This window comes from Lithobates pipiens, unplaced genomic scaffold (genome assembly GCF_037356315.1).
Source record: "Lithobates pipiens isolate NorthernLeopardFrog02 unplaced genomic scaffold, aLitPip1_a1.2 Scaffold_1, whole genome shotgun sequence".
Taxonomy (NCBI): Eukaryota; Metazoa; Chordata; class Amphibia; order Anura; family Ranidae; genus Lithobates; species Lithobates pipiens.
Window position 1 is genome coordinate 153,733,961 of NW_027507685.1, and position 13,190 is coordinate 153,747,150.

Here is a 13,190-nt window from a genome sequence, read left to right on the forward strand (position 1 = left end):
TGCGCTTTTAATGCACGTTTCCCGCACTGCATTCTAGTGTGAACCGGGCCTAAAGGACATTTAGCTTGCTAAAACACAATGTATCATTAAAGCGGAGGTCCACTCTAAAGTGGGCCTTCCGCTCATCGGAACCCTCCCCCCCTCCGGTGCCACAATCGGCACCTTTCAGGGGGGAGGGGGGTGCAGTTACCTGGATAATCCAGGTAACTGCACCCACTTCCGGGACAACTCTCTGCGGAAAGGGGCGTAACTTACGCCCCTTTCCGCAAGTGCCTGCCCCTTCCCGCAAGTGCCCCGCTGCCTGCTGGGAAACACACAGCTCCCAGAGGCAGCGGGGAGCGTCCTTTATGCGCAGCGCAATTCGCGCATGCGCAGTAGGGAACCGGGAAATGAAGCCGAAAGGCTCCATTTCCTGATTCCCATACCCAAGATGGCGGCGGCAGGACCCGACAGACGACCTAGCGATCGGCTTCGGGTGCCGACATCGCGGGCGTGCTGGACAGGTAAGTGTCACTATTTTAAAAGTCAGCAGCTGCAGTATTTGTAGCTGCTGGCTTTAAAAAAAAAAAAAAAACGCCGAGTCCCGGTGGACTCCCGCTTTAACAATTAAAGCAGAAATTCAGACAGCAACTTGATAGTTCCTTAGTATTATCATTTATATGGCTACATCATATACACAGAATCAGTGCTGACATGTTTTGGCCATTAGTGTCTTACTCATATGAGTAAGGCTGTAATGACTGAAACAGGTCAGCATTGATTCTGTGTATATGATGTAGCCAAATAAAGAATAATATTAAGGAGCTATCGCGTACACAGCAAATGGGCAATAATGTTTGTTTTTTTTCCTCAGAGTTCAACTTTAAAGAGGGATTCCACCAAAAAAAAAAATATTAAAAGCCAGCAGCTATAAATACTACAGCTGCTGACTTTTAATAAATGGACACTCACCTGTCCCGGGTTCCAGTGATGCCGGCAGCCAAGGCCGATCGATCGCTCGGCCCTCGGTTGCTGCCGCCACCATTCTAGGTGAGGGAATCAGGAAGTGAATCGGCTTCACTTCCAGGTTCCCTACTGCGCATGCGCGAGTCGCGCAGCCCAATAGGAATTCTCCGCGCTGTCTCTGAGACCCGTGTGTGTCCCAGCAGACAGCGCGGCAGGACAGGAAATGGCGTAGACTCCCACGGGAGTCTATGCCCGGAAGTGGGTGTAAATACCTGTCTTTGACAGGTATCTCCACCCCCCTCCCCCCTGAAAGGTGCCAATTGTGACACCGGAGGGGGGGGAGGGTTCCGATCGGCGGAGGTTCCACTTTAGGGTGGAACCCCGCTTTAAAGCCTGAGTTTAGCAAAGAGAAATAAAAATCAGCACAAAGGACATTAAAGTGTGATGTGTCCCTTGTTCTGCTGTCTCCTTGTTTAGTAGAAATCACCCTCCTCTGATTCCCCGCTGTCGTAACATTCTTGTGCTGTGGGTGTTAATAGAGCCAACGGAGCTGACAAACTTTCATCAAGAGTGCCCAACTATGCCCACCCTTTTTTCTCAGCTCCTCCATTCATAGAAGTCATACTACAGTGTCTATGAATGGAGGTTGTGGATCTTTCAATTTTCTGCCCATTCTCCATTCATAGAAGCTGTAGTATGATTTCTATGAATAGAGGAGCTGGGCGGGAAGGACGGGCTTAGTTGGGCATTCTTGATGAGTGCATAAGTCCCTCTGAACTATAAACTCTCATTGCACCGGAAGATTATGGCAGCAGGGGTGGGTATTGGAGGAGGAAGATTTCTATTAAACCTGTAAACAGCAGCACAAGGAACACAAAGCACTTTTTTTTAAACCAAACTTGACTTTAAATGAAAGTGGTTGTAAAATCTTAAGTTTTTTTTTTTTTACCTTCATGCACTGTATACCTTCTGTGTGCAGAAGCCCCCCCCCCACCCCCCCAATACTTACCTGAGCCCCAGTGATGTGCAAAAAAAGCAGAGGCTTTCCCGAGTCTCTTTCTCCTATTCTGAGACAGCAGCGGAAGCCAGTAGGCTCCCACTATTGTCGATCACAGCCAGTGAGCCAATGAGGAGAGAGTGGGGGCAGGGCCAAACTGTAGTGCATGCGTGAAATGATATGGAGAACTCATTTGCTATTATAACACAACTGGGTGGGCTCAGAGCGCAAGGGCTCTGCACCCTGAGACCACCCTTTTTTGAAGCCTATTAGAGAGAGGAACAGTGGGCTTATCATGAAGGATGGGTGGGTAAATCTACCGGAGGTCAAGTGGACCACCAGATATAATTTTACATAAAGCTGCAGATTTAACAATCTTGAAAATGACTTTTGAAATGACAATGAGATTTTAATGATTGGATTGACAGATGGGGGTTGATTTACTAAAACTGGAGAGTACAAAATCTGGTGCAGCTCTGCATAGAATCAGCTTCCAGTTCTTTTTGTAAAAGCTTAATTGAACGGGCTTAAGTTAAAAGCTGATTGGCATGCAGAGCCAAACCAGATTTTTCACTCTCCAGTTTTAGTAACTCTTCCCCATAGTGTGCTTTGAACATCAGAGTATTACTATGTCATTAAAGAATGGAGAAAACATGAATTATGCCTGTAATTATTTACACTGAACGTTTTTCTTCCCTGTAGGTGCAAGGATGTAAGAAAATGACAGCGCCGTAATAGGACTCACCTGGGAGATGACTAACACAAGTGTAATAATCTCTGCGCACTGACCCCTCTACTCTTACACTGCAATATGCTAATATCCCAATCACAACACACTCTGCTATTAGATCACTATAACACTGACCTGCAGAGCCAAGTTCTACTCCCATACATAAAGAAGTCTATTCTATCCTATAAATGCATAATGTCACCTTTCATGTACACGCTGTATAAAATGATCTGTGGTGATTATTACTGCAAATACAGCAATAAAGAAATCAATTTAGCTTGTTTGTATACTGTAAAACAATATAAAAAATAAGCATATACAAATATCCTCATTTTTAAACTGCATGGCAGCAAATCTGACTCCAGGAAACTATAAAATGCTGCTGATTTAGTCTAGGAGAGAGGAGAAGCACTTTTACTTACCTGATCCTCCACCTCTCCAGCAGATGGCACTCTCCCACATTCGAGCAATGGACTGCCCCTCCTCACACACAGTGAAGGGCTAAGGACCCTGCACTGTTCTTGATGACTTCCAGGGACTGGTCTTGCAGTGGACCATTAGCTAAATAAATCTGCTTTCCTGTGCCCCCCTGGACCTAAATGAGCAATTCATTTTTGCAGTGCGGGTGCAACCTAACTTATGGCTTTCCGGAGTTGAGATTTAACCACTTGGACCACTTAAATCTGAATTCCAGGTATGGCATTTTTTTTACATTGCAACATTGGTCCAGCTTGGGATCCCTCTAGCTAAAAATAACTGTACTGTTACTCCAGTGGCCAAGTGGCTGACCTTGCTGCATAAAGAACACAGGATTGTCAGCCACTCGGCATGGGCACCAGTCAGAGATTGCTTTGCATTTTCCCATATAAAAAAAAATGTTATAGGGGATGCGATAAACAGCTAAATCTCATTGTTTGATGCTCATTGTTTTGAAAGCTAAGCGGAGTAATAATTTCATATTAGGGTACAGGAACTTTACAAAAAGACCTTCTGACCTTGTGACGGAGTCACTTTGGGAAGGGGTGGGTGGGCGTGGAACCCAGAATCACTTGGGGCCATTGGTAAAACCTTGTTTCAGCTCCCCATGCACCTCCTATGTCTAAGTCACCCTTTGTCTCTAATAGGGGCACAGGGTGATCGAGAAACCCCGCCCGGGATGCAAAGGGGGGAATTGTCCAGCGTATTACCTGTGTTTTCAATAAACTGTCCATGTTCGGCGTGTGTGACGTTTCTTTACATTGGTGGAAATCAGTGAGACGCTTCCTGCAGTCTGGAAAATCCATACCTCCACCTGGATCCAAGGCCTGGATGGCAGAAGAAGGGGGGGAAAAGATACCAGCCACCATGGAAGAGGAATTCGGAAAGAGGTTGTGAGAGATGCAGATGCAGCACAGAGGACCAGTATCAGAGCAGGTCCTGCCGGGATGGTATGATTCTATCCGCTGAGAACTCTGAAAGGAAACGCTAGCCCGTGAGCAGCATCCCCTCTATCCAGGAAAGGTACTGGTCGCAGTATGGATTGCAGGTGCTGTTTTTGGGAGAAAAGATTCACAAGGAGCAGACAGCTGAGTTAAGCAGGCTGGTCTGGGCAGAGAGGGAGTGGCATGTATACCAAGCATGCCCTTGGATAGCAGATTACAGCCCAACAGGGGGCTTTGGCTACGGCAGCCTGGGACTGTTGTACGTGAATCTGACTGGGGACCCTAACTTTGGCATTGATTTGGACGAAATGATGGATTTCAGAGAAGGGCTACTGAACGTCTCGGAAGTGCACTGGAAGATTTAGAGTTTCTAGCCATTTAGGAATGGGAGCTGGAGATTGCCTACAGATGGCTGCAAGACTCTGCTCAGAGCCAGGGCTGGGCTCCTTTGCCTGGGACTATCAGCAAGTACCAGTTGACAGTTCTGAAATCCTGGCTGAAGAGTCAGCAAGGTGTCATAGTAGCAGTGTGCTTTGCCCACCTGCCCCCACAGCTATGGATGCAGAGATCTTATGGTGTATGCAGCAAGTGCTGACTGACCTTGACTAATCTGTTTCTGCACAAGACGAGGTTGTGTGGAGGAATGCGCCTGTCCAGCAGCATGCCAGAGAATCGGCAGTGGAAAATCTGGAGATTGCCATCCCCAAAGCTGAAGACCTGACAACAGGGTAGAGCTCTGCTAACCTCTGCCCAGCACCAATAGCATCTTCTGGGTTCCACGGACAGGAGATGGTGAACCTCTATCCCCAGATACCAGTTACAGAGACCAGGGATTTTATAGACTTTTCTACTGAGGAAGATCAACCTGGTGAGCCTCCAGCCGAAGAACTGGTATCAGGGCCAAACTTCACTCTGCCCAGCGTTAAAAGCAGCATCTGTGGAGTTACAAGATACTCCTCCAGCTGAAGAGCTGGCCACCGGACAGAGTCCAAGACCTCTGCCCCACACCTGTGGCAGTTCCAGGGGCCCATGGTAAGAATGTAACAGTCACTCCCCAACAGTTAGCCAGTGTGGATGATGCTGAAGTGTTAACAGGGCAGAATGTTACTGGCCTCTGCACAAGACTGCGGCTTGAGGTGATATCAGTGGATGCAACTGCGATCTCCACTGACATCAACCCAGCAGAAGAGCTGGCAACAGAACAGAGTGCTGCTGGCCTCTGCCCTCAACTAACAGAAGTGGGAGCTCCTGTGGTAGTGGATGGGACTTCAGTCTCCACTGATACAACCCCAGAAAATGGTGCGATACTGAGACAGGAGGGTGTCAACCATGCTTTGCAAGCACTGGGGGATTTTCACCTATCAAAAGTGGATGAGACTTCAATCGCCATTTGTATACCTTAGGGATTCTGGGCAGTTGGCCCAGATCCCCAACAGCATGACTGAGTGAGCCCAGCCACCCTGTCTTCGCTCCAGCGGCTGAAAGGACTCCAGGGAGAAGGTCTGAAAGGACTCCAGTCCAGGCCTCTCCCCAGAGTGGATATGTTCTCTGCGAGAGTCAGAGGTTGGCTGGGTGAGTAACGCTCTGTTTGGGACAATTTATTTGGGGTACTGTGTGAGTACAGGCATTGGGGGACTGGAACTACTGACTAACTTTGGAGTCAACCCATCTGGGGTCTCCTGTGTTAGTCTGCTGCCTACAGGGGAGAGACGTGACAGAGTCACTTTGGGCGGGGAGGCCCGTGGAACCCAGAATCCCTTGAGATGGTTGGGAAAACCTTGTTTCAGCTCCCCATGCCTAACAGGGGCACAGGGTGACCAAGAAATCCAGTCTGATCTGTACTAATTGGACTCACTGTACAGCAACACTGGAATGTTGTGTATGTGTATATATATAGTATTTTGTCTCATTTTGTTGTGTACACTTTGCTGGGTCGTTTGGGGTGTGGCTGTATTCCAGTGTTCTATTGTGTCTGCCTTTGAATATTATGGGATGTGTATGTAGATTAGCTGTGAGATCGGTGGGGGCGAACTCCTCCAACAGCTCTCACTGCTGATTGGAAGTCTACCCGGTCCAGAATGCAAAGGGGGGGGGGGGATTGTATTACCTGTGTTTTCAATAAACAGTCCATGTTAAGCAACCAAACGAATATTGCCTTGTTTTGTGGTTGTTTGTTAGTGGTTGGAATATCTAATATCTATATTCAGACTGGAGGAATTGGTATATGATGAAAGCACTCAAGCGGAGCATGGGATATTTTGTTACAGACCTCAATAATGGGGTGGGCAACTACATGGCAAATGACGTTTAATGTTGAAAAAGGTAAAGTAATGCACTTGAGGGCTAAAAATATGAATGCAAGTTACTCACTAGGCCGAGAACCTCTGGGGTAATTCAGGATGGAAAGGGATCTGGGGTCCTGGTAGAAGACAGACTGAGCAATGTCATGCAATGTCAAGCTGCAGTAAGCAAAGACAACAGACTATTAAAACAGTGCATTAAAAAGGGTATTTACTCAAAAGAGATAAAACTATAATCCTGCTACTTTATAAAACTCTGGTTCGGGCACATCTTCACTGCTCTCAAGATTCAATTACAATTATCGTGTCCATGTTTCGATTCAATTCAGCGATGCATCACGATTACTGCGCAAGTGCGCATGGTTAAAAACTTTTTATCCATAAATTCAAGCAGTCAGAAAGACTATATTTTTCACCAGTGAAAAATGGATTGGATCGGTGGCAGAGAAATGGATTGGATCGGTGGCAGAGGAATGGATTGGATCGTGGCAGAGGAATGGATTGGATCGGTGGCAGAGGAATGGATTGGATCGGTGGCAGAGGAATGGATTGGATCAGTGGCAGAGGAATAGATTGGATCAGTGGCAGAGGAATGGATGGGATCAGTGGCAGAGGAATGGATGGGATCAGTGGCAGAGGAATGGATGGGATCAGTGGCAGAGGAATGGATAGGATCAGTGGCAGGGGGGTGGATAGGATCAGTGGCAGGGGGGTGGATGGAATCAGTGGCAGGGGGGTGGATGGAATCAGTGGCAGGGGGGTGGATGGAATCAGTGGCAGGGGGGTGGATGGAATCAGTGGCGGGGGGGGTGGATGGAATCAGTGGCAGGGGGGTGGATGGAATCAGTGGCAGAGGGATAGAGGAGACCAGAGGCAGAGGGATAGATGAGATCAGAGCCAGAGGGATAGATTAAATCAGGCAGAGGGATGGTGGGATCAGAGGCATGGCTGGGATCAGAGGCAGAAGAATAGATGGGATTAAGCAGAGGGGTGGTAGGATTAGTGGCAGAGAGATAGATGGGATCAGAGGCAGAGGGGTGGCTGGGATCAGAGGCAGAGGGGTGGCTGGGATCAGAGGCAGAGGAATGACTGGGATCAGAGGCAGAGGAATGACTGGGATCAGAGGCAGAGGAATGACTGGGATCAGAGGCAGAGGATTGACTGGGATCAGAGGCAGAGGAATGACTGGGATCAGAGGCAGAGGAATGACTGGGATCAGAGGCAGAGGGATGACTGGGATCAGAGGCAGAGGGATGACTGGGATCAGAGGCAGAGGGATGACTGGGATCAGAGGCAGAGGGATGACTGGGATCAGAGGCAGAGGGATGACTGGGATCAGAGGCAGAGGGATGACTGGGATCAGAGGCAGAGGGATGACTGGGATCAGAGGCAGAGGGATGACTGGGATCAGAGGCAGAGGGAGTGATCGATAAAAGGCAGAGGGATGGATGGGATCAGGCACAGGGATGGCTGGGATCAGGCACAGGGATGGCTGGGATCAGTGGCAGAGGGATGCTGGGATCAGTGGCAGAGGGATGGCTGGGATCAGTGGCAGAGGGATGGCTGGGATCAGTGGCAGAGGGATGGCTGGGATCAGTAGCAGAGGGATGGCTGGGATCAGTAGCAGAGGGATGGCTGGGATCAGTGGCAGAGGGATGGCTGGGATCAGTGGCAGAGGGATGGCTGGGATCAGGCAGAGGGAGAGATGGGATCAGGGGCAGAGGGAGAGATGGGATCAGGGGCAGAGGGAGAGATGGGGTCAGTGGCAGAGGGAGAGATGGGGTCAGTGGCAGAGGGAGAGATGGGGTCAGTGGGAGAGGGGTGATGGTAGTGAAGGGGTGGGATCAGTGACACTGGCACTCACCTGCTCGCAAGTGTCAGTCGATTCCCACTCCTCCATGCTGTTCAGTGCGTTTTCTCCTTCTGGTGCCTCCAGTGAATCTTCTCCTGATGTTGGGTCTCCTTGAACTCCTCCCCCTGCACTTTACTGGCTGTCAGTTCATCAGCTGACTTTCTGCTTCAATGATTTGGAAGGTGCTTTCTCCCAAAGAGGCAGAGCACCGCACGGAGTGACGGATGACATCATTAAAACATTGATTCGGCCCGCTCGCAGCATGGGTGCAGCATCGTGAACAACTGAATCGTGATGCACCGATGCTGCGATTATATTCAACACCCCTAGTAAGGATGTGGACCTCACTTCCACAATCAGTGGTGTCAGCAGGAAGTTTTAATAATTTAAAAAACACTTAGGCCACGTCCACACGATCAGAATTTCAGCCAGCAATAGACCGATGGGAGCTTTTCATCGGAAAATGCGACCGTGTGTATGCTCCATCGGAATTTAGCTGGCCGAACTCCCGCCAGCAAAAATTTTAGAGCAGATTCTCAATTTTTCACACGGAAAAACTTTCTATCGGAAATTCCGTTCATGTGTATGCAATTCTGACGCGCAAAAACTCACGCATGCTCAGATTCAACTACAGGATGGAAGCTATTGGCTACTGGGTATTGAACTTCCTCCTTCTAGCTCCGTCGTACATCTTGTATGTCACTGCATTTTTGATGGTCGGAATTTGGTGTGACCGTGTGTATGCAAGACAGTTTGAGTGAAATCCCGTCGGGTAAACCATCAGAGCTTTTTCCAACCAAAATTCCAATCGTGTGTACATGGCATTAGATGGGCATCTTAGCAAGCACATTATACAGGGATATAGGATATGTTTTTTTACATACACACACCCACACAGGTTGAACTGGTGTCTTTATTCAACCTTACCAACTATGTAACATTCTCTGATCTCTGACAAGGTGGAGGCATGAGGTAGTGTCACTCTCTACATCATCCAATCAGAGAACACTTTGCATTCATTGACAAAATTCAAAGCATTCTTTGAATGGTGCCAATACCAAGCGGCCATCCTCATTTGTTGTTAGTGGGAAAAATACCCATTATAGCTAAAAACGACTTATCCGAGAGGTAGAAAGTGCTTATTGCTTAGAGTTACCCCTAGCAACCTCTAGAGGAAGCCTGGTTGAAAAACACTGCTCTATATTATTCTCTTTCCCCATGCGACCTCTTTTTCGCAGAAGCTACATAAAAGGTTATGTAGGGAGTTGGAGGGCTGGAAGAGCTGGGCCAGCACAGACAGTAATTAGACACTTTCATAAGAGAAGAGGTCTTATGACAAGCAAAGAGGGAGGGGCTGTGCTAGGGAATTCACTCATCCTGAAGTAATCAGATTTACTAGCATGTTGACAGGCATAGTGCAAAGTTAATAGTGGAACATTTATGTAAATTAAAATTGCAGATTTTTCTGTGCCCTTAACGAAAACATTAAGTTGGTCTCTTTAAAGAGGACATGATCTATAGAAGACGTATGTCTAGAAAAATGCAAGCAGAGGGCAAATAATTGGTCACCGGTATTACCTATGGTGTCCCCATTTCTGGTCTATTCTCTATTACTGACTGGGATGGCCATCTTGGAGGAAGGTCTTTGTTTCCTCATGTCAGAGCTTTTCCCCTGATATGATCAAACTTTGCACTGCAGGTACTGAGATACAGCTTACTCTCCAGCAAGGAAAGCCCAGTAGTGACATCATCAAATCTTGTGAGACTAGCAGTCAGAGGGAGAAGTGAATCTCATGCTGAATATATAGGGCTTGAAGCTGTAGGCACAGAGGTGCCTAGGCACTCTAAATTTTCAGGAACAAATTTTAAACAAAAGATTTTTCAGGTTACTGCTTAGGCACAAATAACATTTCTAGATATTCCCCATAACATAGCAAATCCTCACTTTTTGAACAATTTAATAACATATGAAATAAGATTTGGGCCACAAAGGGAGTGCAATGTTTTCAAAAAGCTCACTGACCAACATAATTACAAGGAATAGTAAAGAACCACAATTCTGGAGCACTGCAAATCAGAGGATGCATGATTAGAAAATATGGATACACTTCACATACATATAAAAATTAAGATGAATACACAAAAAAGTTTTTTTAAAACATTAACACACATTGATACCATTATGGCCATCAAGCTGATTTTATCAAAAAAATGTTTTTTAAAGGATTACATATTTCTTTTGTTTAAATTGGGACCAAACCTACCAATTGAACATTTTCCAAAAACAATTAATGCATGCTAAGAACGATAACTTATAGTTGCTTGTACTCTTAACTGAACTGTCAAGCCATCAAATGGCTGGTGTCATAACTGGTCACATCTGCAGCAACATGGCAATTTCAGATCAAACAGAGGCCAAGATGTCAGCTACCTTGGCTGTAAAGGATTGGAGGGTTTAGTTCCACTTCAAGTGATTTACAATTGATTCCATAACTGTCCCCTTTCAATTGATGAAGAATATAAGATATGCACCTCATTCATTATTCTATAGCATGACAGCCATCTTGTTCCAGAACCGACACTTAACTGTTTCTTTTCTCATTCTTTCTCCTCCATACTTCTAATCAAATGCCTCAGGCTCGTACCGCTGCCCTCATATTGATATTTGCTTTAGTCACCTTCCTCATTATTCTGAGCTCAAACAACAGCGAGGAACCTTTCAACTACAAGGATCTCAAAATCACGCACCACAACCCACCAAATATTAGAAAATGGGGGATTCAAGATGGCTACATCTCAGTGTCTGGAAACAAGGTGAGATGTCTTCTTATACAGTCTTATTGCTGCATCTTGTTTTTAGTGGCTAAATAATTTCATATTTAAGCTATTATTCAGTTAAGCCCCTTTCGCACTGGGGCGGGAGGTGCGTTGGTGGTAAAGCCATTCTAGCGGCCTAGAAAGGGTTAAAGGCCAGGTCGCTTTGCCGGCAGTATAGCCGCGGTGCCCCACTAATTTTAATGGGCAGGAGCAGTGGAGGAGCGGTATACACACCGCTCAAAGATGCTGCTAGTAGGACTTTTTTACTGTCCTGCTAGCGCACCGCGCCAGTGTGAAAGCCCTCGGGGCTTTCACACTGGAGACACAGCAGTGGCTGTTTCAGGTCAGTTTGCAGGCACTATTTTTAGCGCAATAGCGCCTGCAAAATTACCCAGTGTTTCTTTATATAGCACACGCCCACTGCACTTAACTTTAGCTTTTTACTTTGTTTTACTAACCTACCGCTAAAACCTGGGGAGGACTGGGAACCCTTGTCCTGGTGGATAAACACAACCAATCAGCCCTTTCATGGTAGATACAGATTTTTGTAGGCCAAAAAAAGGTATTATGCAAAGTGTGCCATGCTGAAAGGTTGGTACTCCTGAAAGACAGTTTATTGTGACAAGGGCCAGGAGGGGCATGTGGCCTGAGTACAGTGTTGATATGGTAGGGAACACACTGGGAGCTTCAACTGGTCCATTCTTTGGCACCTCACTGTTGTCAGTGACTGCAGCATAGCTGCTAGGAGGATTCTGCTCTTTCCTCCCTCCGACAACAGCCTACTGTGAGCAGAAGAGATTGGGCAGCTGCTGAGAACACACCTCCACCTCAGTGTGGCACCACTGAGAGTGAGGGCAGGCTGCTCTTCTTCCTGCTGCCCCTTGACATACTGCATGAACTGTGATGGGAAGGAATTTATAGATGGTGAGTGTCATGCTGAGAAGGAGGTTTTAACTGAGTGAGAATACAGAGGGTGGGGAAATAACTCAACCCTAAACTTCCTCTCTCCTCCTCAGAATCCCAAGAGGCCCTTAACCTCCTCCCTTCCTTATATCCCTTTAGCCCCATTCCTCCTTCAGAGGTCCTCCAGGTCCCTTTAGTTCCATGTACTCCAAAGATCCCACCTCCCTGCTGTCTTTCCCTCCTCATCCTATTGACATAACAAAGCAGTCCTTTTCAGACTGACACCACCTGGGCCATTTTTCCTCTTAGCAACACCACGACAAAGGGAAATTTTTTTTCCTTCCAGTGACACCACTGATGCAGGGCCATTTTTCCTTTGCCACTGTAAGCCCCATGTTTGTGCACCGATCCTAAATTCTTCAGTTCTCTACACATGCCACAAGCACTACATTCATTTGGACAGTGTTCCATCTTCACCCTTGGCACTGGATGACCTTGTCCAAGCACTGATTTATTTATTTATTTTTTATTACACGGACTTATATAGTGCCGTCAATTTACGCAACAATTTACCTATATATTGTACATTCACATCAGTCCCTCCCCTCAAGGAGCTTACAATCGAAGGTCCCTAACTTACATCCATGCATACACATACTAGGGCCAATTGAGACAGGATCCAATTAACCCACCAGCATGTCTTTGGAGCGTGGGAGGAAAGCGGAGTACCCGGAGGAAACTCTTGCAGGCACAAGGAGAACATGCAAAATCCAGGAAGGTGAAACATCTCTCAGCACCATCTTCGCTTGGAGTTATCTCAGTTCATTTGTGAATAGGTTAAACCAAATGAACCTGTCTTTTTTGTCAACCTTATATATTCTGTAACGGTAAATAATAACTTTAAAGCTGTCCATACACTGTTAACATTTTGTCAAATTTAGGAGGTATCAATGGCCCTGTTCCCTTGACAGAAGCCGATTACTACATTGACTTTTGTCAAAAAAGCTGAACTGAAAATTGTAAGCTGGTCAACTGCAGGTACAGTTTAGGTATCTTTACAGCCATTACTTGTAGCTGTCAAGATACAATAGGCTGGCAGGAGGGCATTCATCCATCCATGTTGTTTGTGTGCATGGAGGAACGAAATAAATAAATCTATGGCCAGTGTCAGTCAGTGCAGAAAGACTTCCCCCTGCCCTCTGTGATTGCAGGTAGGGGAGCAGGT

At 46.7% G+C, this 13,190-nt stretch overlaps 1 protein-coding gene across 4 annotated transcripts in view; it reads left to right on the plus strand.

Annotated features, from left to right (window-relative positions):
* ST6GALNAC6 (ST6 N-acetylgalactosaminide alpha-2,6-sialyltransferase 6) overlaps nucleotides 1-13,190 on the plus strand; it is a 142,195-nt gene that overhangs the window by 112,359 nt on the left and 16,646 nt on the right. For 3 of the 4 annotated variants that reach the window (XM_077478708.1, XM_077478707.1, XM_077478706.1), the window contains 2 exons: nucleotides 2,645-2,709; nucleotides 10,883-11,059. In XM_077478708.1, the coding sequence (XP_077334834.1) occupies nucleotides 2,695-2,709; nucleotides 10,883-11,059 (192 nt within the window). In that variant the 5' untranslated portion in view covers nucleotides 2,645-2,694. The remainder of the gene's footprint in view (nucleotides 1-2,644; nucleotides 2,710-10,882; nucleotides 11,060-13,190) is intronic. The other variant, XM_077478709.1, reaches the window with a different exon arrangement.